General features: G+C 42.5%; 1 protein-coding gene across 2 annotated transcripts; it reads right to left on the bottom strand.

Annotated features, from left to right (window-relative positions):
• Window positions 1-940: 940 nt before the first annotated feature.
• Window positions 941-21,494, bottom strand: SMPDL3A (sphingomyelin phosphodiesterase acid like 3A). 2 transcript variants are annotated; one of them, XM_080999703.1, is made up of 8 exons: window positions 20,699-21,494; window positions 16,774-16,987; window positions 15,983-16,127; window positions 15,183-15,279; window positions 10,956-11,134; window positions 9,887-10,067; window positions 6,926-7,050; window positions 941-3,862 (listed from the first exon to the last, which is right to left on the bottom strand). In XM_080999703.1, exons 1-8 carry the CDS (start codon window positions 20,808-20,810, stop codon window positions 3,545-3,547), a joined length of 1,371 nt encoding a protein of 456 aa, XP_080855829.1. In that variant the 5' UTR covers window positions 20,811-21,494; the 3' UTR covers window positions 941-3,544. The 2 variants fall into 2 exon arrangements, with proteins under 2 accessions (XP_080855829.1, XP_080855830.1); XM_080999704.1 differs by lacking the exon at window positions 20,699-21,494 and adding an exon at window positions 20,250-20,268.
• Between the last annotated feature and the right edge of the window lie 839 nt (window positions 21,495-22,333).

Here is a 22,333-nt window from a genome sequence, read left to right as displayed (position 1 = left end):
GTTTCATTTTCTTGATTGCAGCAATAGTATAGGTAGCTAAAGGGCATCTTTCGATTCTCTCTGCTTTCTAGGCTATTCTCCAGGAACTGTGTAGGCTGTATTTATGTTTGATGAAAAATGCAGATATCTTTCCACATAGGAAATCTGCATCAGTTTCCAATGAATGAGAGCATTCTGCTGTGGAAGTGATTTGAATCTTAAGAGCATAGAGTGAATACAACAGCCTGCTTAAAGATTCTTCTAATTCACTGCATTCTTGCATGGCCATTTGAAGGATTAGCACAGAGTTCCTAAGAAGCCCTGGTGGCAAATTAAATCTGTGCCCATGCTACAACTATGTTAGTGATGTAACTACTCAGGCATTACGGCATCCACTCCTTCTCAGTGTTAAGTTGTTTTTTTTAAGTGGTTTGTAATTTTACTTTTGAATAAAAATAAATGGAACAGATTCCTATTCTGTTGCCATTTCACTAATGCTGGGACATCCAGCACTAGTTACTCATTTCTAATGTGCCTTGCAGTACAGAAATGACACTCAGGCATGTGTTCCCAGGGATGTAGGAAGCTGATTTCTCCATAGTACAAATAGGCCCAAAGGAACTGCTGCTTTATCCTGAGTTGTCATCACTGATCTATATAGTTCAGTAATTTCCAGTGAAATGCAAGCAGGCAAAAAGGGATGCTAAACAAAAGAATTTGAGGAACACATTGCTAAAAACATGAAGACCAAGATCCAAAAAATATTTAAATACATTAGTAGCAGGAACAGGACTAGAGAGGCAGTTGGGCTTTTGGATGACAAGGGAGTCAAAGATGTGCTAACAGAGATTGCAAAGAAACTGAATAAATGTTTTCCACCTGTCTTCACAGGGGAAGATATAAGGTAGACCATGTGCTTTAACCAACTTTTCACAGGAGCCTGAGGAACTGAGACAAATAGTGGTGATAAGTACTAGACTTTATTGACAAAACAAAAACTGACAGATGGCATCCACCAGAAAGTTCCCAAATAACTCAAAAGTGAAATTACTGATCTGCTAACAAAAATATGTAACTTGTCCCCATCTTCTCCACTGGAGCTTCTCTTATAGATCTTCTTTTATAAACACCCAAACATTTACACATACACATTTTTAGCAGATCTACTTGGAATGAGCAAGTTTTATTTTAACACAATGAAAAATAAGATTGTGAAAGTCCCTGAGCTAGTACACCACCAATTAATTTCTGCAAGCCTGTGTGCAATAGAAGTAAATTATGCTTAGGATCAAGCCATATTATTTATTCCAGGGTGAAGGGGAACCCACACCTAAAAGATTCATAAAACCAAATCTTTCTTAAACACCATGACTTGGATCCTAACTTTCTTTCCATAAGTGGAACAGAGTTCACATTCACAAAACAGGGATTTCAGGCCTCACCCCATCCAACTGCAGCCCCTGAACTTTTGCTCCTGGGGGTTGTGGGATTCTTGGATATGGCATGAGTGAAGGGCTACAGACAAAGAGGAAATGGTCAAAAATCTGCCCTTTACATGAACTGAGGAGCAACTTCGGATCCAAGCCTGTACATGAACTTAGGATCGAAGCCTATTACATGAACTGAGAAGCAACTTAGGGTCCAAGCCTATACAAACAGCTAGACAAAGCCATTCATATAAATCAGCAAGAAAAGCAAATATATAACCCAAAATCTTCATTTGAAAGAAAATGTGAAAAATCACATGTATGAAACTAAGTTCAACTCTAGCATTTGTTGAACCTGAGATATGAAGCAAATTGTGCAGCCTGTGTTCTTCTTATTTTCATCTTTTATTTGTGGTAAGAAACTAGACTGCTCCCTCCTTTCATTGTTTTACTTTCAACACCATTACCCATGGATACGGATGATAGACACAGTTGTGTCAGAAAAATAATTATTTTATGGCCATATGAATTCTTGCCTGCCCTTGAGCAAAATCACAAGTTCTTAAAACTTACAAAGAAACAAAGCCATAACTTTGTATATATACAGATACTTTCCATGATTCAATGTATGACAATTTTACCATACAAATTGTACAATTTCCATATAAATATCTCTAAAAATATTTTAAAATGAATCATACATTCAAGAAAAATTCTCTAAAAGGCTTGCAAGATGCAGCTATATACGCTTACAGTCACTTGAATGAGATATTTTGTGTGTTTGCATACACTGCAGGAGTTGATTGAAGAAACAGCTAAGCTTTAAAAGTACAGGGAAGCACCCCATCCCACCCCTTCCAGTTGATGAAATACCTGGTTTCTTTCTACAACATTCCATTTGATTACCGTATTTTTCATCCCATAGGACGCTCCGTCCCATAGGACGCACCTAGTTTTTTGGGGGGGAAATAAATAATTCCCCCCCCTTTATTTCCCCCCCAAAACCAGGTTGGGGAAACCGAACCAGGTCGAGGAACAGCGGGATGGCGGCGCTGCGCCTCTCTGCTGTCCCCCGAGCTTGTGGGGCTGGCCGATGTCTGTCCGGCGCGAGGGGCGCTCTGCTTCAGGGTGCCCCTCACGCCGGGCGGCAGGCTGCTATCCGCAGCGTGGGGAGCCCTGCGGGGAACTCCCGCAGGGCTGCCTAGGCTGCGGATGTGTTCCTGAAGCGCCGGGTGCTCTGCTTTCAGCGCACCCGGCGCTCCGGGAAGCAGGCTGCTATCTGCAGCCTGGGAAGTCCCGCAGGGCTGCCTAGGCTGCGGATGTGTTCCCGAAGCGCCGGGCGCTCTGCTTTCAGCGCGCCCGGCGCTCCGGGAAGCAGGCTGCGGATGTGTTCCCGAAGCGCCGGGCGCTCTGCTTTCAGCGCGCCCGGCGCTCCGGGAATCAGGCTGCGTATGTGTTCCTGAAGCGCCGGGCGCTCTGCTTTCAGCGCGCCCAGCGCTCTGGGAAGCAGGCTGCTATTTGCAGCCTAGACAGCCCTGCGGGAACTCCCGCAGGGCTGCCTAGGCTGCGGGTGTCTTCCTGAAGCCTGGAGAGCGAGAGGGGTTGGTGCGCACCGACCCCTCTCGCTCTCCAAGCTTCAGCCAAAGCCTGCATTCGCCCCATAGGACGCACCCAGATTTCCCCTTCATTTTTGGAGGGGAAAAAGTGTGTCCTATAGGGCGAAAAATACGGTAATTTGCAGGCAAAATTAATTTGGCAAAATATTATTTGGACTTTATTTAGGCTCAATACAGCAGTAATGACCTCTGCTTATATAAACCATGGTTTATTGCACCAAAAACGAATGTTGTGCCTGTGCATTTCCCCCCAATGCATGTTAGCTTCAGTGTTTCCATTCTGTTTAGTTGAAACCACCATTTCCTGCTACATTTCAACTGAGAATCTGTGGTTTAATCATGGCTTGGTAACCAGGATATAAAACCAAGAGCAGTTCATTTGTAATGGAAAACTAAGGAAGAGAGAAGTGGGTTGGAGTGGGTAGACACCACACTAGTTCTCAGCTGAAGAAACAACGGTTAAAGTTGCTACATCAGAACCAGGCCCTAGAGGACACAATTCTTTAGCGTGAGCGCTACTTTTTACCCATGTAATTTGCCTTTATGTTCGATACAATCAGTGTAAGAGGTGAGGTCTAAATATTGAATTGCACAGAGTTGGGTGATCCTACAGTGCTCGCCACAGAACAAGCTTGGATCATCGTAACTCACAAAGTAGTGGCTGTAATATTTTTGGAACAATTTGCTGTGAGGTACACTAAGTTGATTTGCCATTTCATACAAGCTTTCTGGCGTTAAGTCCTTGATTCCATAAGCTTTGGTCATAACATACTCAAGTTTCCAGACTGATTCATTTTTCACATTGGCTTCTGTGAGGTTCAAGTAGAACTGCCAAAGATCCTGGAATTAAACGGAAACAAAAAGTGCACAATTGTATCCACTGCTTCATTAAACTTCTAGAGTGATGTATTGATTAAGAAGCCGTCACTGCCTATTATTCACAACTGAAGAGAAAGGTCATGTCCCACCACAAGACGTGGACTCATATAGCTCAGTTTCTGACATATGCTAATACTGGGGGAAGGGAACGGATGGGAAGAAAAGAGACAAAAACAACACTCTTGGGCATGGCCTGCAGATAAGACAAACAATATATCCAGCTCAAGGAAAATTCACACCAACATAACCCATTACTCTCTGTGTCCCATGAGTGTGGAATTGAGCACAAAATAGCTTCTTGCGAACAAAACCTTCAACTTTTTTGCACCACATTAGTGCAAAATTATATTTGAATGTGTGCAAGGCCAATGCCTGTTGGCCAAGTAGATTTTTAGTAGGTGTAGTAGGATTTCAGGACTCTTTTTCTCTCTCCATTATGGTAGAATAATCTGGGCAAAAGAAGTGAAACTATGCAAATGTGCATGATTGATAAAGGTCTCAGAACCCAATAGTTCATGGTGCTGGCTTCTCACATACTAGTAGAGATGAGGATGGTGCCAATAAGCTTAAGAGATGCTGCAATCCACCTTCTCGTGATTAAAAAAATATATATTCATTTGAGATAGTTGATCTGAACATATATAGTACAGTATAAATTTGCCTTCCTCGACCAGAAAGTACCAGACCAACAAAACCTCTTGAATGATAAATATTTTCTAGACCCGTATTATAGAAGTTCAGAAAAGGGTTTGTCACTGAAAGCACCTTAGCTGCTCCAGTCTATTACCTGTGTCTGGAATAGAAAGAGTTATACCTTTGTTCAGTCTCCTAAACCTTTCAGTGGCATTTGATACTATATAATCAGATATCTCTGTGCTACTTGAGACTGCTGGGAGTTAAGGACACTGCTCTGCAGGAGGCTTCACTCCCACCTGACAGGCAGCTGATAAACCCAACAGAACCAGAGATACCAAAGGGTTGTATCTTGGCCCCAAGACTTTTAACATCTACAGGCAACTGCTGAGAGAGCTCTTTGACAGCATGGAGTGCTGCGTCACTCAGCATCCAGCATGAGCTTTCCTTTCCCAGCAAATCCAGGAACAACAATGGATTTCCTGAACAACTGCCCTGTTGTATTTATGTGCTGGAAGATGGCTAACAAACTGAAACTGAATCCAGACAGAACAAGCATCATGACCTTGCGACAGCCCAGAACAGGAAGGGAATGTGGCATTCCCATATGAAGTTAAGACACCCCATGAAGGACAATGCTTAGAGCAGTCTTTGTCAAACTGGCACCTTCTTGGTCTGGGGTACTATTTCCATCAGCCCCAGCCAGCCCATTCTGGCCGATACTGATGGGAGGGCACTAGGTTGGCAGAGGCTGGCTGAGAGTCTGGTATGCCCATGAATCTCGCTTTAGTATTAGGTTCTTACATGGTGTCAGTGATCAGGACTGCTACTTTCTCCAGCTTAGGCTGAGGAGCTGACTCCAACCCCTTCTCTCAAACAGAAAGTGGGCCTCAGTTATCTATGCTTCAGCAATCATCTGTTTGGGTCACTGCAATGTGGTCGACCTGGGCCTGCCTTTGAAGAGGATTCTGCAGCAACAGCCAGTGAAAAATGTGTGACACCAGATGGGAATATGTCATTTACTGTTCTAGTTCTAGCTCAAAGGCATGTTTTGTTTCCAGGCCTAGTTGCTGACCTTTAAAGCTCCAAATGCTCTAGGTCTGCACACCTTAGGGAGGGTCTCTTCCTCCCATACATATATTCCCATGTTCTCAGATTCACTGGGGCAGGCCTGCTCTGTGTCCTCCTTTTTAAAAGTGAAGGTGTGGAACCAAATTCTCCCGGTCTCTCTGGAGACACATTCCAAACTATGGAAATGCTTGTCTGGTGGTCCTTGCATTATGGGTCTTTCAGCAACTGGTAAATGCCTGCTAACAAGCAAGCCCTGCAGATTTATTGGCTGCTTTAATTACAGCTTGCATCCCCATCCTGGTCTGTGGCTTGTTTTATCCCATTGTTTTTAGCGATAATAGGGTTCATTAATGTACACCGCTTTGGATAATGCTTCCAGCAGAACTGTGATTTACACCTCCCTCAATGAATTACTACAAGTAACATTTGAACAAGGCATGTTCTCCCCAATCCCAACCCCTCCTCCTCCTCTTTGCAGAGCTGCCTCATATTGATTGCTGCTCTTCCTTTCCTGCAAATGAAAACAGTTTGAGAAACCAAGGCAGAATAAAGAAAAAAGCAGTGGAGCCTTCAGGGCAGGAGTCCAGGGCCACACGCAGCAGAATGAGCAGGAGGACCCACAAATACAGCAGAGATGGATTACCAAGTTTTAATGTAAGTGGAGTAATTTGCACTGCCATCTAAAGAGGGATGCAGGGGGCATAAGACCATTAAGTCCAGAGTCTAAACTGCACCACTGAATGAAAGAGAAGACCATTTGTAGGATTAGCAAAGAGAACAGTAGCTTATTTCTAACAAGTGTGGTGTAGAGGTTAGGGTGCCAGACTAGGGCTAGAGAGATATGGGTTTATATCCCTACTTGGCAAAAAAGCTCATTGAGTGACCTTTAAGCAACCACAATCCCTCAGCCTACCTCAACAAAGTTGTTGTGAAGTTAACAATGGAGAGTGGGGAGAGGAGCAACTGAGCTCTTTGGAGAAAAAAGTGTAATAAATAAATAACTGTGCAATCACTGGGGAAGAAGGGAGGAACAAGGGAATTCTAAAGCATGTGAAACTTGGGAGACAGGTAAGGATACAAAATGTACAGACGTTTCCCCATACTTCTTCATACATTTCTAGCTACTGGTTTCAATTCCGTTCATATACGTTAAACATTGATACACAATTATGGAAACATGGAAAATGACTATTTAGGAAGCACAAATGGCTTTACCACTAACCACAGAAGTTAGTGTTAGCTGAAAAACTAATCACAAAACCCATCACATTAAATTTTTACTTTCCAGGAGACCTGATTTATTTTTGTTTTTTTACTTACCAGTAGATTATAAGAAAGAGGGTCATACTGATATAATCTCACTCCAGGATTGTTTGAGTCTACCTGAAATACGTCCTTCACTGGCGTCACAGCAGGTGCCACAAACAAGGAGTTTACTGGCTTTTCTGAACGATTACAAAACAAAAGGTTTGGGGAAATGGAGAAAGGTTTTAATAAGTGGCAATGTTTAAACTTACACATATGCTCACTACATTAGGACATGTACTTTGTGTCCTGCTCTTCCACCGGCACATTATTAAAAATCTTTATGCAATAACCACACATGGGAACCCCTCGCCACAATTTCTGATGCAGCCATCAATGCTTGCCAATCATTAAAGTTATGCCAACTCCCTGAAGTAAAGCTTATTTTGGAGATTTCACATTTTTGGGCAATGGATAGATTTAAATAACAATGAACACAGTTTTGAAATTGGGAGGGGTGTCTACTGTTCAGAGTAAAAAAGACTTAAAAAGCCACTGAAAGCCCCTTGTGTGCACCTAAGCAACTTTTATGACCCTTGTCTTGATCTGATTCTGGGTAATCCTCTGAAAGGCAGTCAAGGTATCTCTACAAAAGCCATGCTTAAGAAAGCTTTGTAAAAGCAAGACTTCTTCAGATGAATTTAGGCTGAAAACCTAAACACGTTTACTAGAGAGTCAGTCACATGTGGGACTTACTTCTAAGTAAACATACACAAATTTGTACTGCAGTTGTCCAAAAAGAAAAACACAATTCAATTTGACTACTTAGGGTTTTAAAAAAATTATTTACACTGAGTTTGTCCATAAAGAATACACGGACCGCTTTTTTTAAAAAAGTCAAATTGCATAAGCATTCACATCATTAAATTACTTGTATTTCTACTTAACATGTGGAAATTTCCAGACATTATTAACTAGACTAGTTCAAAGCTTTTGGAACCTGTCACATACTTACTTGGCAGTATGTTTCATGGGAACTAGTCAGGCTTATTTCCAAGTAAACATGGGTAGGATTTGGCTGCATATCAATTAACTGAATTAATCAGCTAAAGAAGGGATGCTGTTGGAGTCCAACTTGTATCAGTCCCAACCAGCACGGTTAGTGCCCAGGGATAATGGGATTTGTAGTTGAACAACCAGAGGCGCTCCAGTTCCAGATTCCAGGACTAAAGATTTAATTGCTCACCAATTATCAACAAGCAAAAGGATTTTGGATGCTTCAAAAATCTGCTGTTGTTCAGGTTACACAAGCATACTGGTTTATATCTACAGATACCAGATTAAATGAAGAGGATAGGTTATCACTATGTATATAAAAAATCAGTACATGCTCTGCTTTTCTGGGTGAAACGATTTTGCTTTCCCTTCTAAGCCATAGGCAACTGAAGCAGACTGTCATCAATTGGAATGAATGCCAGCATGTCTCAGATGTGGATCTTCTACAATACAGACACTGAACTTGCTTATTTTTTATGTCATTTTGGGATGCTACTACAGTGGTACCTCGGGTTAAGTACTTAATTTGTTCTGGAGGTCTGTTCTTAACCTGAAACTGTTCTTAACCTGAAGCACCACTTTAGCTAATGGGGCCTCCTGCTGCCGCTGCGCCGCCGCAGCTGCTGTGCAATTTCTGTTCTCATCCTGAAGCAAAGTTCTTAATCCGAGGTACTATTTCTGGGTTAGTGGAGTCTGTAACCTGAAGCGTATGTAACCTGAGGTACCACTGTATTGGGACTGACATCAAATTAAAGAACATCCAGTTGGTTAAGCACCTGCTTTTTAATCAATTGACCAAATGATTATATCACTATTGGAAACTCAATATAGTGCCTTACTGAGATAACAACTGCCTTTGCAAATAACACTTCTGTGATTTGTTCATTTAAACCACAACGTGCCTTGGTTTAGCATGATGTCCGAACCAGCAAATGCAACACTAAGCCAATATGCTTATAGTTTGTTTAGGCCATGATGTTTAAAGGGATACAATATTTAGGTGGTGTTTCTTAGATTTTAATGCTTCCTGCTGCTGCAAGTTTCTTTGTTCAATCTGAAACAACTTTAGAGAAGAATATATAATACTGCATATAATCTTGAAAGTTGGATGTTGGCTACATTTTACAGATTATTATGGGTTAGAAGACTCCTCTCTCCTTCTATCTTCACTCTCTGTTCCTGTCTTAATTAACTCTGAAGCAGCAGGGAGCCCAGTACAGACAGAGACCTAGTAAAGATGCAGGAAACACACAGAAAAGCTGAGTGTATCTAACAAGCTTGAGAACATTTCCTTTTGACACATTCTACAGTGGGTAGGAACTGGCCAGTGTAATTTGCGACTGTCTCTGAAGAAACAGGAAGGAAAGATTTTTGTATAGGATCTGCTATTGTCTTATGATGAAGTGCGAACCTAACAAAAGAGCTGTTATGGCTCCTATTTGAAAATAAAGCACAAGCCAAACCATTTGCAAAACACGATTCGGTACTTAGAAAAGTACTGATTGTAATAATACCAGTGTGAATTTTAAAGTTGTTGGGATGCATTTACTCAATGTGGTTGGTTTTGCCCCTTTGTTTTTAACCATCTATTTCTTCAAAGTGGAATTAGTTTCTGCGACGTTGATTATTTGTGATAGTTTTAAACAGAACCGATAGATTTAGGAAGGGTAAGAATGTACCAAAATCATGAAGCAAGGGTATGAAGGAGGAGGAGGATTCAAGCTGGCAACTGCAGAGCCAGGTTTTGTGGTGCCTTCCATGTTACTGAACTGCAGCGCCCATCCTCCCTGACCACACTAGCTGGGGCTGATGGGAGTTGCAACCTGACAACATATGAATGGCATCATATGGGTTAACTCTGATTTATCCCATTAGAGAATATGGCCTTTGCCTATCCCCAAAGCACCATAAAAAAGATCTCCCATTACTGTGTAATCTGTGTCACCAGCCAAGAAAGCTGTCATCTGCAAACATCATTACCCTTTTCATCTAGAAGAACCATGATGCTGTCTCGGTGAGTGTGTCCAAAAAACTGCCCAGCAATCACGCTGCTATACCGGCGAAATATTTCTATCAACCTCTCATTGTAGTGTTCTCTTATGGCAGTGGTATTTCGAGAGTAAGGCAGATAACCTACTGGCACATGTCCTATTACATAAACCTAGGAGATAAGAATATAAATATCAGAAAAGGCACTTTAATATTACATCAAATACGTTAGGTGTATACTATAATGTTGACGTGAAAGAAATTGCTTATAATCTCACTTTTCCATTCGTTGCTTTCTGAAAGGTAAACACTTTCCCCCCTACTAAGAATGAAGTCATAGAGTGTTTGAAACAGGCATAAAGGCTTACAAGCTTGGAGGATATAGATTACAGGTCAAATAAACCAGTTCTACAATGCCATTGACTAGAGGCATGAGTTACAACTTATTTCCTATTAACTGCACAAACCTTTGTTACAAGAAGTCTTGCATTCAAACAGCATTTGTAGTATTTCAGGTAGGACTTATCTTAATTAGTCACTTCGTTTTTTGGCCACAACAACTGATGTATTTAGGAGTTAGAAGCCTTGAACTAATGATCCCAGTATAGACATAAGCACCATGAAGAATTAGACGACACTCCAAACTTCAGGACTATACCTGCTCCAGGCTCAAGCACACACAGAAAAGCTCACATGCTTTCAACCCATTCACATTTACTGATTAAAGCAACTCCAACTCTTGGCATTTGGCAGTACCAAACTATTTGGTGGGACCTGGTATTTGGCACTCTGAATACTTTTGGCAGCATACCAGACTGAGTAAGAGTGTCCCCATACTGTAGCATTGTGTATGGGTGGCCTTTGGGGTGCTCCCTTATTACCAAAGTTAGGAGTTCCCCTGGATTAACTGATACAAGTTTAGTATGCTTTCTACTCAGAGCAGTGGAAGTTCAGGGGACATACCTACCTTGCTCAAAGGTCCCACCAACTGCAAACTTTCTTTAAACAAATAGTTACCCTTTTCTCATTCATATTACTTTTTTTATTAAAAAATCCTTACCTTTTCCTTGTTTTGATGTGCCGTCTCTAATACACGTTCCAGCCATGCAAACTGGTTTGCTGGATCAGTCATATTCAGAGTCATAGTGTTGGGAGGGTAGTATAAGATGGTATTTAAACTAATTATCCTAAGAGGTTGTGCAGTCATGTTGGACTGAATTGTTTGTGTATAAAAACCACCTAGGGGAGGGTGGAGAGAAGATGTATGTATTTAATTTACTATGGATAAGTTCCACCGATTTTTGGTTGTCTTCTCCAGTCAGGTAGAATAGAATAGGACAGAATTATCTAAGAATTGGCTTGCAAATTAAATGCAATATCCTTTCTATGGGCCTAAATCTAACATACATATTCCTGCTGGGTAATACCATTCTTCAAGATGTTCCATGGATATAATTCCAATGGGATAATTAATAAAGGGTAAACAGGAGTAATGGAATATAACTTCTGCATCTTTTGTCATGAGCTCATTCTACACTCGAGTAGGGCTCTGGCAGAGACACATGCCTGACTGGCATGTTCTCTCCCTCCTGGCCGATCGTTTGGGAGCTTCAAAAGCTTTCTTCAGCCCGAACATCACAGCGACCGATGCCAACAGACATCGGCACACTTAGGGATCCGCAGTCTTCGCAGCTTGCATAACAGACCTCAGCAACTCAGCATTTTGGCTAATCTAATTTATTTATATATAAACACACACAGAACACTGCAACATGGCTCCCTCTCTCTCTAGCATCAGACAGCAAAGAGAAAAAGAACAAAGGACCATAGTCCCACTTCACACAACACAGTAACACAAACATCCTGTCTCCGTCACTTCCCACTTTGTGGAGTCAAAACATACACCATCATGTGATAGATTAAAATCCCACGACTGCAATCATGGAGCAGGAATTCTAACATCTTTAACATTTAAGAATTCTGCATATTTCTAATATTCTGTACATTTGCTGGAAAAAAAATATGTAACCTAAAATTTGATTTACAGGTCTCCATTTTACTTCCTGAATTTTAATGTGCAAAATAAGGATCAAATTCAAGGGAAAAACCCTTTTTCCTTTTCAAATGCTTAAGAGGCTACAATACATTTGGAAATTTATTTGCTTGCCGATTATATAAGCAGGTTGTAGCTCCTGCTTATCTCAGAGCAAAAATAGAACAGTTTAACTATAGATATCATGCTAACTATTTGCAAACTGTTAACCACGGGAAAAATAAACGATGACCTCAATTATTTGGCTTCGTTACAATGCATTGCAAGGCACTGGACTAGATGAGCCTTGTGGTCCATTTCAGCTCTACAATTATATGATCACTGCTTGAATATTTATGTAATAAACTATTGTTTGATCATTTGTATAGAGGAAAACAATAGAATGGGAAAAACCAGAGATCTGTTCAAGAAAATTGGAGATATGAAAGGAACATTTCGTACAAAGATTACCATAATAAAAGACAAAAGTGGAAAGGACCTAGCAGAAGCAGAAGACATCAAGAAGAGGTGGCAAGAATACACAGAGGAATTATACCAGAAAGAAATGGATGTCTCGTATACCCCAGGTAGTGTGGTTGCTGACCTTGAGCCAGACATCCTGGAGAGTGAAGTCAAATGGGCCTTAGAAAGCACTGCTAATAACAAGGCCAGTGGAAGTGATGATATTCCAGCTGAACTATTTAAAATTTTAAACGATGATGCTGTCAAGGTGCTACACTCAGTATGCCAGCAAATTTGGAAAACTCAGCAGTGGCCAGAGGATTGGAGAAGATCAGTCCACATCCCAATCCCAAAGAAGGACAGTGCCAAAGAATGCTCCAACTACCGCACAATTGCACTCATTTCACACGCTAGCAAGGTTATGCTTAAAATTCTACAAGGCAGGCTTAAGCAGTATGTGGACCAAGAACTCCCAAAGTGCAAGCTGGATTTCGAAGGGGCAGAGGAACCAGAGACCAAATTGCAAACATGCGCTGGATTATGGAGAAAGCTATAGAGTTCCAGAGAGACATCTACTTCTGCTTCATTGACTATGCAAAAGCCTTTGACTGTGTCGACCACAGCAAACTATGGCAAGTTCTTAAAGAAATGGGAGTGCCTGATCACCTCATCTGTCTCCTGAGAAATCTCTATGTGGGACAAGAAGCTACAGTTAGAACTGGATATGGAACAACTGATTGGTTCAAAATTAGGAAAGGAGTACGGCAAGCCTGTATATTGTCTCCCTGGTTATTTAACTTATATGCAGAATTCATCATGCGAAAGGCTGGGCTGGATGAATCCCAAGCCGGAATTAAGATCGCCGGAAGAAATATCAACAACCTCAGATATGCAGATGACACAACCTTGATGGCAGAAAGTGAGGAGGAATTAAAGAACCTTTTAATGAGGGTAAAAGAGGAGAGCGCAAAATATGGTCTGAAGCTCAACATCAAAAAAACGAAGATCATGGCCACTGGTCCCATCACCTCCTGGCAAATAGAAGGGGAAGAAATGGAGGCAGTGAGAGATTTTACTTTTTGGGGCTCCATGATCACTGCAGACGGTGACAGCAGTCACGAAATTAAAAGACGCCTGCTCCTTGGGAGAAAGGCGATGGCAAACCTAGACAGCATCTTAAAAAGCAGAGACATCACCTTGCCAACAAAGGTCCGTATAGTTAAAGCCATGGTTTTCCCAGTAGTGATGTATGGAAGTGAGAGCTGGACCATCAAGAAGGCTGATCGCCAAAGAATTGATGCTTTTGAATTATGGTGTTGGAGGAGGCTCTTGAGAGTCCCATGGACTGCAAGAAGATCAAACCTCTCCATTCTTAAGGAAATCAGCTCTGAGTGCTCACTGGAAGGACAGATCCTGAAGCTGAGGCTCCAGTACTTTGGCCCCCTCATGAGAAGAGAAGACTCCCTGGAAAAGACCCTGATGTTGGGAAAGATGGAGGGCACAAGCAGAAGGGGACGACAGAGGACGAGATGGTTGGATAGTGTTCTCGAAGCTACCAGCATGAGTTTGACCAAACTGCGGGAGGCAGTGGAAGGTAGGAGTGCCTGGCGTGCTCTGGTCCATGGGGTCACGAAGAGTCGGACACAACTAAACAACAACAACAACAATTAGGCTAACTAACCTAAAATCCCCCCTTCATGGATCACTGCCTTGCTGTGGCGAAGGGGTTTGAATAACTCAGAGAAGCTATGAGCTATGCCGTGCAGGGCCACCCAAGATGGACAGGTCATAGTGGAGAGTTTTGACCAAATGTGATCCACCTGGAGCAGGAACCGGCAAGCCACTCCAGTATGCCTGCCAAGAAAACTCCATGGACAAAGGCAACAGGCATATAAAAGTTATGACGCTGGAAGATGAGCCCCTCAGGTCGGAAGGCGTCCAACATGCTACTGAGGAAGAGCGGAGGACAAGTACAAGTAGTTTCAGAGCTGATGAAGCGGCTGGGCCAAAGCCGAAAGGACGCTCAGTTGCGGATATGCCTGAAAGCGAAAGGAAAGTCCAATGCTGTAATGAAAAATATTGCATAGGAACCTGGAATGTAAGAACTATGAACCTGGGTAAGTTGGATGTGGTCAAAAATGAGATGGCAAGAATAAATATTGACATCCTGAAGCTGAGGCTCCAGTACTTTGGCCCCCTCATGAGAAGAGAAGACTCCCTGGAAAAGACCCTGATGTTGGGAAAGATGGAGGGCACAAGCAGAAGGGGACGACAGAGGACGAGATGGTTGGATAGTGTTCTTGAAGCTACCAGCATGAGCCTGACCAAACTGCGGGAGGCGCTGGAAGACAGGAGTGCCTGGCGTGCTCTGGTCCATGGGGTCATGAAGAGTCGGACACGACTAAATGACTAAACAACAACAACAACAAAGAGGAGGGTTATATCTTGTATCACACCATTCTGTTACTGTAAACAACATCCTTAACATTGACTTTAAACACTTAGAAACACTTTAAACTCTGAGAAACGCCTATGCAAACTATCAAGGATATACAGTACAAAATATACAACATCGTGGGTGTTGTCACATATAACTTTAATGTTTAGTAAATCAGTAGAATGATTAGGCCTTGGCGATTCAGGGACAGAAAGTGCCCTGAAATATGAAACATTTTCACTTGCAATAAGAACCCAATATTAGAAATTTTACTATGTCAATTTCACCCATATCCAGCACGGCCAAATAAAGACAGCGGACCTAGCAAATGTGTGCTGTTTTACTATCCATCCTACCTGTTCTCAAGGTGCTGACTGCTTCATCCGTAAGCCAAGGTTTCCAGAAATCCGCTACAGCATTGTAAACTTCACTGACAGATGCAGGCAACTGATCCTTAAAAATACAGACATCCCCTTAAGAATATGCTTTACTAATCATTATTTGTCCAAATCTTAGCTTTTCAGTTTGGATATGTACCAAGAATGTACCCCAAACTCTACATTGGATGAAAGGAGAGTATCATTCTATACCCCCACCTACATTCTGAAATAGCATTGTTGATTTTATTGTCTCAGAGTTACCCCACCTCATTTTGCACTACAGGTAGATCAGGTCACATTCTCATATAGGTGCATAAGATGCTTTTAAGAACAAAAACCCTAAACATCTGAATCCTCAAATAGTGACAAATGTATTTGAAACAGGTAAGAATTCAACCATAAGCAGTTAACTCCATATCGTTACAACACACTTTATCCAACTGCTTGCTCCTCTGTACTTTAGCACTGAAACACACTGTGTTTCTATGGGCAGTTCATTCTGGGGCAACAGGATTTTCCTAACCTAAGAAATGTACAAACATTAGGCTGCAATCCTACTTACACTTACTTGAGAGTATGTCTCACTGAACTCAGCAGCACTTTCTTCAAAGCAAATGTGCACTGTTGTATTGTTAAGCCATCTTTTATAACGCTGACTACTAATCAAAGGCAGATAGTGCCCAGTTAAATTATACTTGCACCCACAACCTCCAAGGAGTATAGAAACATAGGATCAGGTTGCCAAATTATTCACTCTCTTGAAGAATTTGTCTTACCTGTGGCCAATTGTCGTGATTTCCCAATGCAGGGAAAACTTGGAGATCTGGAAAGAAACTTCTTATGGTAGAAGTCATGTTACCAATAATGTCAATGACAATTTTTGTGGAGAGTTCTTTTACAGGAACATGTGGAGGGCTGTCTCTTTAAGAAAAGCAAAGAAAAAGAAAAAACTCAACTTGGTAGTTGTGTAATTATTTTTGAAATCAAACATTAGTTTCTCTGTAGTACTCTAAAAGTACTTCAGTACTGCATATTGAGAGTGATTAAAGTTATAATTAACATACTCTAACAGTTTCAAAGAAATTAATTAAGCATGAAATGTTTTCATGTGTTACATAAATTGCTTTATGACTAACCAGAGTTAAAAGAAACTGCAGGCCCTTCAAAGGACATTTTGGGCTTCAATGCACGCAATCTTCAGTCCTTGCAACCTGCAATCTGTCTAACCTACGGGAAGCAATATTACTATCCCTCCCATTTGTGCGTACTGGAGAATCTGCCAATATGAAGAGAGAAAAAACCCCAGGATGTAGCATACAACATTTCCTGTCAGCCAGACTGTAATCCCGGGTCCCAAAAAACAGGATCTATCTGGGCTCCCCCCCCCCCCTCCATTCCACTTGCCTGCATGCTGAGCCCAGGGACAAGTCAATCAAGGCTTCAGAAGTCAAATAAAATGTGTAACTTGGCCCTTAAAGTTAATCCCCTAAGTTAAAATAAGGCTATGAAATGGCCAAATACATTTCAGTAGCTTTACATCAGAAATACTAGTGTCTTTCTTACTTACCCTGTCCATATCATGAAGGATGCCTGTTGACCAGAATCCTTCATGTGCTGAAAAGCTGATAAAATAAGCCGATATGGTGAATCACACATGAAATCTCCAAATGGGCCAGGGTTTGAGGCATTCACTCCTTTGGAAGAGGCACAAACCTGAGTGCGATTACTTGTAATGTGGTAGGTGGGGTCCAAGTGTAAATCGGAGATGTGCCAGAACTGGCCTGTTTCCAGACAAAAGAGAAGAAAAAACTGAGAATTAGATGTACATTTTCTTAGCAAAATGTAAAAAAATACTGCTACTGAAAAATCCTGAAACTCCCATTAAGACTCCATGTTCCCATTAAGGGTTCATCACCTTGGTCAGCACCTAGAAATTATTTATTCATTTGACCAGAAAGTTTTTCCCTGGTGAGGACAAGGTCTGAATCATCAACTCCTGCAGAATTTTAAGCTTTCACTATAAACTTTAGGCTTTTTTCTTTTAACTCTTGTCTGGATTTACAGAACTTTCTGAATGAAAGATATGAACTATTGTATCACAACAATTCTGAAAGCTATCCTAGGTTTACTTATGTTGTTTCTCCAGACTTGGGGCAAATCTCCACCAGTCAGCTTTACACTGCTGAGGCACTGTTTTGCTGCTTTGTTTTTATAAATGGATGTGCTCTTGGTGCTTTTACACACTGTACTATAGTGTTTTCTTCCTCTTAAATTAATCAAGGAACTCCTTGCCACATGGCAGTGATTACAATGGAAGGCTACTTCATAGTTGGCAGTGTTTTGGGGGGGTTTTTGCATCCCATAACTTCCAGGGCAGGGGGAGATATAAAATGGAAAGTAATCTGTGGCACTTCATGAAGCACAGCTGTGCAGCTACAGAACTGTGTTTTTTAAAAAGAAGATTTAAAAGGTGACAGCAACTAAGGTTTATTTTCTCCATCAATGGCTATGAAATAACTGACCAGGAATGGCAATTGTTGACAACAATTTCCTCCCCAGAAAGCCACTCTGATCAGGCAAAGGTCAAGACAGTAGACAAATTGAAACATACCACAAACACTTGTGCATAGGTAGTGGACTAACCAAAACATAGATCTGAAAAAATATGGAATTTAATAAATGTTTATTCTAACACTAAGCAATACTTTCGGTTGGTACCCACTTTTTAAATAGGCAAGTCTCTTAAATGTAACGAAACAAATTTTAGTTCTGAAAATGGCATACAGATGGTGAAGTGATTTACATGGAGTTAAACACTGTCTGGGACAAAACTGACAACAACACTGGATTAGAGTCCTAAGTTTATGAGCTTTTTTAAAAAGAAGAAGACGAAGAAGAAGCAACAGCAGCAAATCTCTGAGAACTAAATTTCTTCCTCAGAAGTCATTGCGTAATCACAAAAAGCTGAAGAGACAAATATCAAAAGGAGCAATGGAACAGTTAATCAAACCAGATTGATGTCCAATACATTTTGAGTGTTATCACTCTTTTTTCAGGGCAATTGGGTTTTTCAGGCCAATCTTAAGAAATTTTATCAACACTGTCTCAGTGGTATGGATCTGAGAACATGAGTCAGAAGAACACGCAAACATGCCACTTCTAGAAATAATGGGGAAAGTAAATCACACAGAAAATGAGGGACTGCCTTTGCTCACAGTTTAAGGATTAGACTGTGCTTTGAGACAAAAAGAAAAAGAAAAGGATCCAATGGTGCTTGTTAGCAGAAGGCACTTCTACTTGGAAAGGGCTTTCCAATTTCAACCAATTACTCTCTCCTATGCACCACGTCAAACACCATTTTATTGAGGTTTTGCCAATCATCAGGGGAGACTTTTTAGGAGGACGAACGTTGGGAAAGTCTCATTACAAGCAGAGTTTTGCTATTGCAGATTTGGATCCAAGCCAAGGTGACGTCAATACAGCATAGAACACAACCAGCTCTCTTATTGCTACACATTGGGATTTATTTGTTTTCAGAATAGAGAAGGATAAGAAATTATGCAACCTGTTGGAAAAAGAGGAAACAGTTGCACACTGCTCAGCTCTTTGGGAATGACATCACAAAAGGGAATGTAATAATGAGAAAAGTTCAGAATTCTTGATTAGTTCAATAGACTCAAAAGCTTGCATACTTTCAACAATGGAGACTGATTTAATTAAAAGATATCCATTTACTTACTTTGTACTTCAGGTAGTTATTTGCTTGGCATGTGTTATGTTCTATTTGTAACAACAGTCCCAGATGGTAAAAGCTACTTGAGGACAAGGAATAATAGAACCATCAAATTATTGGGATGCAAGGGACATAAAGGTCATTGAGTCTAAGTCCCTGTACTGAGAAAAAATATTGTGGGGTATGAAGTTCTAGAGACGGGAAAGCATTCTCCTGACTCTAATCCCTCCTTCATGATACTTCCCTTAAGCTGCCAGGGCAGTGGCTTGAGCATATCAATTACCTCTCTTCCTCTTTCCCATTTTCCCAAATTCAAGCTCTGCTCCCAAACTCACTGCAAAGTATTGTTGTGTGCACCCCAATCTCCGAGAAACGGAGACTCCAGGGTTCCATTGCTTACTGAAGGTTCAGTTTCCTTGGAACAAAAGTGGAGACTGTAGTGTCTTTAGGATATATGGTTTTATTTACAAGTATATACAACCTGAGCACAGGGTGGAAGGGCTTGCAACATTGATATTCCAGAAGATCTTAGTTTTCTAGTGGGTCCCCCAAAGCCATAGCTTTGGATTCAGCATACAGGGCAAGCCAAGCCACTCTGTCGCTCCTATCACAACTTCAGTCACTGAATCCAGAGCAGCTCCCCTGGCCTGTTATTTTCTCACCCATAGGACAACATGACATCCAGCCAGGCGAGGGAGGAATGCCCACTCATTTGTCTCTATGGCAACACACAGAGCCAGGCCATGGGACAGGGAGCAGCTATTGCCCCAGACAGCAGAAGCCCCAGAGGCAGCACCCCTGTGAGTCTGTCCCGCCATCTTTGCTATTAGTACAGAAGCAGATCCGTCATCAGCACCAATTTTGGGCAAGATTGTGTCCACTTTGGATTCAGCACCACTTAAGGTGCATGTAAGAACAGGATGCTGGACTAGGTGGGCGACTGGGCCTGATCCAGCAGGCTCTTCTTGGGTGCCCTCGCTTATGAATGCCACAAGGGCATCTGACTGGCCACTTTTAAGAGCCACAATGCTGAACTAGGCAAGACTTTTGATGTGACTCAGCCCCTTGGTTATGTACATAGTTCCGTATGCAATACCTGTGCAATAATGAAATCGGCAATGGGATCTCCCTCATGCAGCCAACGCTTTAACTGACACTCTTTCACCCTAAGTTACAGGAATATTTTCTCTACCAGCTCCATCCGGGTTGTCTAACAGTACTTCCTTGCTGTTGCCAGTTTCCATATGGCAGCAACTTGCAGCAGGCTCCTGCAGCACTGGATGGATGGCTGAAATCCTCTGCCTACTCACCTGTCAGCAGCGCCCACTGTTATCACCACCTGCCTTCATTATTATTATTATTATTGCAATAAACCATAACCACAACCATCAGTATTAATTTGCTAACGCCTTCTGCGCAATGCTGTCTCGAGGCACAATAAAACGCGCTGCTACGAGGAGTCCTCGATGCAAGCGTGCACCCTTTGCCCGAGGTGGGTGCAAATGGCGAGGGCGAAGCCTTGCGGCGCTGAGTTGCCGCTGAGCCCAGGGGAAGAAGGCGCTCCTCCCTCGGCGCTTTCGTGCCAGCCTTCCCAGCGCCAGCCGGCCAGCCCTGTCTCGCCTCCAACTGGAGCGGCCCCTCGACCTACTTTCTGTTATGGCGGGAAGGAGGGAGGCGCCTTGTTTGGTCGCCGCTCCTACGACACGGCTGGCAGCTCCCAGCTTGACTCAAGGCCGCGCTGGGCTTCAGCCCGACTCACCCGCGTCCGAGGGCGCTGCGCAGGCCGGGGCGGCACTGGCCAGGTCCCGCAGCGAGCCGCACAGCAGAAGTCCCCACAGGGCCAGGCCGCGAAAGCCGCGCCGCCCACCCATGCTCGGCTGGGCCTCTCCTGCAACCCCGCGGAAGGAGGAAGGCGAGGGCTTTGCGGCCGCGCAACACTCGACTCCCCTTCCCAAGCTGGCTTTTCCCTTTTGGCGAGGCGCGCGGAGAAGCTGAAGCTTGCCTCTTTTTCTGGTTTCTTTTTCTCTAGCCCTTTCCAGGAAAGGCGGTTGCTTCTCGAGACGGCGCGGCCTGCTCAGAGGAGCTTGGAAGGGAGCCAGCCGACGCCTCGTAAATCAGGAAGCGGGGAAAGGCATCCTGAAGCGGCGTCGCGGAAATGCAAAGCGTCGGCAAAAGCCACCTCTCTCTTTCCCCGCTCCTAGAAGGGCTCCACCGGCGGCAGGTGCCCAACAGGTGTAGCTGCCCGACCCCCGCCTCTTGCCCGTATTTCCATGGAAGGCAATGTTCCACTTCTTCACTTTTTGCCTGCCTCGATTGAGGAAGCATAACCTTCGTGCTAACTTGGGAGGAACACTTCTCCTTTCGTTTTGCCTGCTGATTAATTGGTCTCCAGGGGCTCATATGTTGCGTAAACTTTCCACGCGAAATACATAGTTTCCCTTGTTTGTGTTTTACATGAGTTTTGCATCTTCAAGCAGCTAGTCAGCCTAATTTTTCTGCACCTCCCCGAAACATCCCAAAAGATGTGGCAAGTAGCAACATGTTCCTGTCCTTCGATATTCACAGTTATCGATTACATATGAAGTTGCAAGTCAGTAAAGTTGTTATGCATAACATGAAGTGTGTGGTTAAAAGAAGGGAAGGGAGAATTGAAGTACAGTATGTTTGTAATGTGTGTGAAGACTATCACACAACAAAAGAGACTGCGTTGTCAAATATTTATCATTTAAACATAGTATATATAACAGAATCCTTTCCAACCATTTTTTTCTTTCCTCCCCACCTTTAACCTAATCCGTCTTTTTTCTTTTGCTTGGTACCACCATAAATCAGTTGCCATGGAAATTAACGCCACTCGAATGATGGCTTTTTCCATGGAGATGAAGTCAACAACCTTGTTCTCACATCCCTGGGAATGGGAGGTCTGGGAAAGGCAGTCATCTGTTTTGAACTCACAAGCCAGACAGCAGTGATGTGAGCTGTATTAATGGATTACAAACACAATGTGTATTACCATACTGCAGTCACAAAACATTGCAAGCTCTGAAGAAGAGTATTATGAGGTTACACAAATAAGTTACAGTCTTGCATAGATTCACACACATCATGATTCTACATCTGTACTGGGGCTGCAGTTTCTGAAAACTAGTGCTGACAGAACTTCCTGCTTAATGCTATTGTTAAATGCTATTGTCATGGACACTCCAGCATTGATTCCATCCATACATTGGACATTCCCAGTACATTAGCAGCAGCAGCTCCCTGTGTAGGACCCACTGCCAAATATAGTGCTGGATAGGAGAGCAGCCTGGAAATATTTTTAATTCTATCTACAGGTCTTTCTGCAGGCATGAACACTTCCTCATTATTTACTGCAGTGCCTGGGTGCTTAGTG

This window comes from Podarcis pityusensis (genome assembly GCF_964106645.2).
Source record: "Podarcis pityusensis genome assembly, chromosome: 3".
Lineage (NCBI taxonomy): Eukaryota > Metazoa > Chordata > Lepidosauria > Squamata > Lacertidae > Podarcis > Podarcis pityusensis.
Note: the sequence above shows the minus strand (reverse complement) of the source record. Positions and strands in the feature narration are given on the sequence as shown.

What these genes read in the sequence shown, in the direction of transcription:
- SMPDL3A (XM_080999703.1), bottom strand. Translation starts at nt 20,810, where the DNA reads ATGGGTGGGCGGCGCGGCTTTCGCGGCCTGGCCCTGTGGGGACTTCTG. An exon ending in ATCACGACAATTGGCCACAG is followed by an intron (nt 15,280 to 15,982) that starts GTAAGACAAATT and finishes TGTATTTTTAAG; the next exon opens with GATCAGTTGCCTGCATCTGT. An exon ending in CACATCAAAACAAGGAAAAG is followed by an intron (nt 10,068 to 10,955) that starts GTAAGGATTTTT and finishes CTTATCTCCTAG; the next exon opens with GTTTATGTAATAGGACATGT.